This window comes from Triticum aestivum, chromosome 1B (assembly GCF_018294505.1).
Source record: "Triticum aestivum cultivar Chinese Spring chromosome 1B, IWGSC CS RefSeq v2.1, whole genome shotgun sequence".
NCBI lineage: Eukaryota > Viridiplantae > Streptophyta > Magnoliopsida > Poales > Poaceae > Triticum > Triticum aestivum.
The window spans coordinates 24,914,221-24,917,039 of record NC_057795.1 but is presented as its reverse complement, the minus strand read 5'-3'; the positions used below and the strand labels follow the sequence as shown (position 1 = coordinate 24,917,039).

The 2,819-nt window shown below is 41.9% G+C and overlaps 1 protein-coding gene across 1 annotated transcript; it reads right to left on the bottom strand.

Annotated features, from left to right (window-relative positions):
• Nucleotides 1-234: 234 nt before the first annotated feature.
• On the bottom strand, nt 235-2,386 carry LOC123104712 (uncharacterized). The gene is made up of 3 exons (XM_044526587.1): nt 2,024-2,386; nt 1,255-1,466; nt 235-1,019 (listed from the first exon to the last, which is right to left on the bottom strand). The coding sequence occupies exons 1-3, from the start codon at nt 2,307-2,309 to the stop codon at nt 420-422; spliced, it is 1,098 nt and encodes a 365-aa protein (XP_044382522.1). The 5' UTR covers nt 2,310-2,386; the 3' UTR covers nt 235-419.
• Between the last annotated feature and the right edge of the window lie 433 nt (nt 2,387-2,819).

The following is a 2,819-nucleotide window of genomic DNA, read 5'->3' as shown; positions in this document are numbered from 1 at the left end:
ACTTCAGAATAACAGCAACCAAATGCAATGCAAAGCCATCTTCCAAATAATTAAATTCTCAGGACATTTACATAACAGAGACGTGACCATGAGCAATCAATACAAATCACAGATAAATATTGTAGAAAAGTCCCTTAACAGTGACAGATGTTCATATTAATGCCTAACAAATGTCTGACAAAACGCCAAGTGCACTAATCTGCTTTAATTATGCCAAAAAATTAAACCAACAAATTTGGTATAACAAGCCAGAATATTATATAATAACTTAGTTCGCTACTCATTACATATAATCCATCAAGTTATTTAATAACAATAATATAACTTAGTGCACCACATCATTACATCACGATTAACTTAGTTCGCTACATCACTGCATCACTCCATTACATCAGAACTATGTTTACCAAGACACAGGATTACAGCCTAAAGTCCATCAAGGACCAGACAACCCTGAATCTGAACTTCCCAGCACCACACGTAATTTTATGTTCATCTGCACCAGTGCGGCGTGGAGTGAAATCAAAGTTTCGTTCAGCACAAACACCATCAGCCTCATTATTTATGTGAAACATCACCGTTCTTTCCAGACAGATAGTAATGACACTTCGCCGGAGTTTGATAACTCCACTTTCATCACTTGTAACCACGCCATCTGCTGTGCTATCATGAATCACAATCGTTTGTTCATTGTCCAGCTTGCGAGCTTCATCCGCGATGCCAACTGTTATATTTCCTTTAAAAAGCCCCTCAGTGAGCTTGATTTCAAAGGTGCACTCGACTGCGTTCAGGACAGTTGTGAATCTCACTTCTGTAGTGCTGAGCCAGCTCTCAAGGGTTTCACTTCTAACCATGACATCTTTCTCTCTAGACAGTACTCGGCCATCAATGCTTATTAGACCCTTGCTAAATGGCCTGTCTGGAACTCCTTCTTCCCTTATTTTAAGATCTATCTCTAGATAGATGAAATCAACCAGCACTAGACCTCGATATGGGCCAGTTAAAATCAGCATTCCATCCTATGAAAAAAATTGCACAAGAGATTAAAGTATGCTCATCCAAACACTGCTCAAAATGAAGATTGAAACTTGAAAGCATGGCATAAAAGCTACTCCATTTATATGCAGATGACTATCTGGATCGACAACCACCAGCACTAAGATAACTCCATTTATATGTACATTAACAGTTTATTAAAGGCATCTTCAAATAAAACGAAACCCGATTAGAACGAACTTAGAAGGAAGGATGTACCTCGTTGACACGCTGGCAATCATCTCTATTGCGGTGAAAGAGATAAATGCACTTGTAGTCAATGCTGTCTCTGGCAATGACACGGCCATAGACATCGACTGGGAAGCCTGCATCTGAGGAGACTATGCTGACGGAGAGGATGTTTGCAGAGTCTTCTAGCCCAAATTCATCTTGGTAGATACTATCAGTGTATCGCATTGGAGGGACAGACGCTGCAATTAATAAGCAAAATAAATCTATCAGATTATTTCATGACAATAAACAGCCCCAGCTTGTGTTCTTCCCATTTCTATGCCACTGAGTTAAACCACGTAATATTCTTATTTCATTTGCTGAGTTAACTTCAAGAGAAAGCTATCATCTCACCATTCGAACCAAAGTTAATTTCAATTTTAGCAAAATCAGTGATTCTTGTTGTTAAGTGATACATACGAATCAAATCCAAGTAAATGAATTGAGATTCGCTGTTAACTTCAAGAGAAAACTATAATCTCACCATCTGTAGAAAGTAAATTTCTGTTTTAGCCAAATCAGTGAGTTCCTGTTGTCAATTGATACACCTGAATCAATCTAGTAAACGGATTGGGATTCACTGTTCACTGCTATGCATCAATAATGAAGAGAACATGGCATGTCAGAGGATTCTCCTAACAGAGGATTATACAGGTGAGAGACGTCGTCCTAATGTAACGTAATTCAGTTACCATACATACTGTCAATCAGAAAAAATTACTACAGCTTTAGAAATGGAGAGGGAGAGGCCACTTACACTCCTCGTCGATGTTGAAGACGGAGAAGTCCCTGAGGAAAAACCGGGTGTAGACGTCGCGCCCCACCTTGGGATCGTGCTCGATGATGGAGTCCATGACCTTGTCGTGTGCCTCGCTTCTCCGCCGGTTCTCCTCCCGCTTCCGAGCCTTCTCCTCTTCCTCCCGCCGGGACCACTCCTTCTCCTCCACCGCCCAGGCCACCCACTTCGCCCGGTCGTACACTAAAGGCTCGACGTCCTCCACCTCCTCCTCCTCCTCCTCCTCCAACTCCTCTACAGATGCCATCGCCAATCGCCAGCCGCCGCCGCCGAGCCAATCGAGCAAACCCTAGAGCGCCGCCGAGCCAATCGAGCAAACCCTACTTTTCCTCTTTGTTGACTCTTATAGATGCTGCTTTGGGCTGGGCCAAGGTCCAAGACTATTAAGTAACGTGTCAGCCTAGGCAGCCCCTGAGGTGTCCGTTAGCCAAAACAACATAAATTTCATTGGAGGATTTTTTTTTTCTAATTTGCACAACATTTTTTAGGGGTGATCTTTTTTACGGGTAAAAGACTTTATTTCTCATAGAATGGTCATATCATTTACAAGAAGAAGAGAAATAAAATCTGAGGTAGAATTCTCCCACAGTCTAGGTATTGTCGTTTTCTCCACTGTTTGGACTGAAACACCCTTAACCATCTACCGACGTTGCCACCAGATGTACCATGTGCTACAAGGGACCGAAGCAGATACTGGATTTAGCATTACTAACCACTAATAGAAAACAAGGCTTTGGTTAAGGCCAGGATAAGGGCA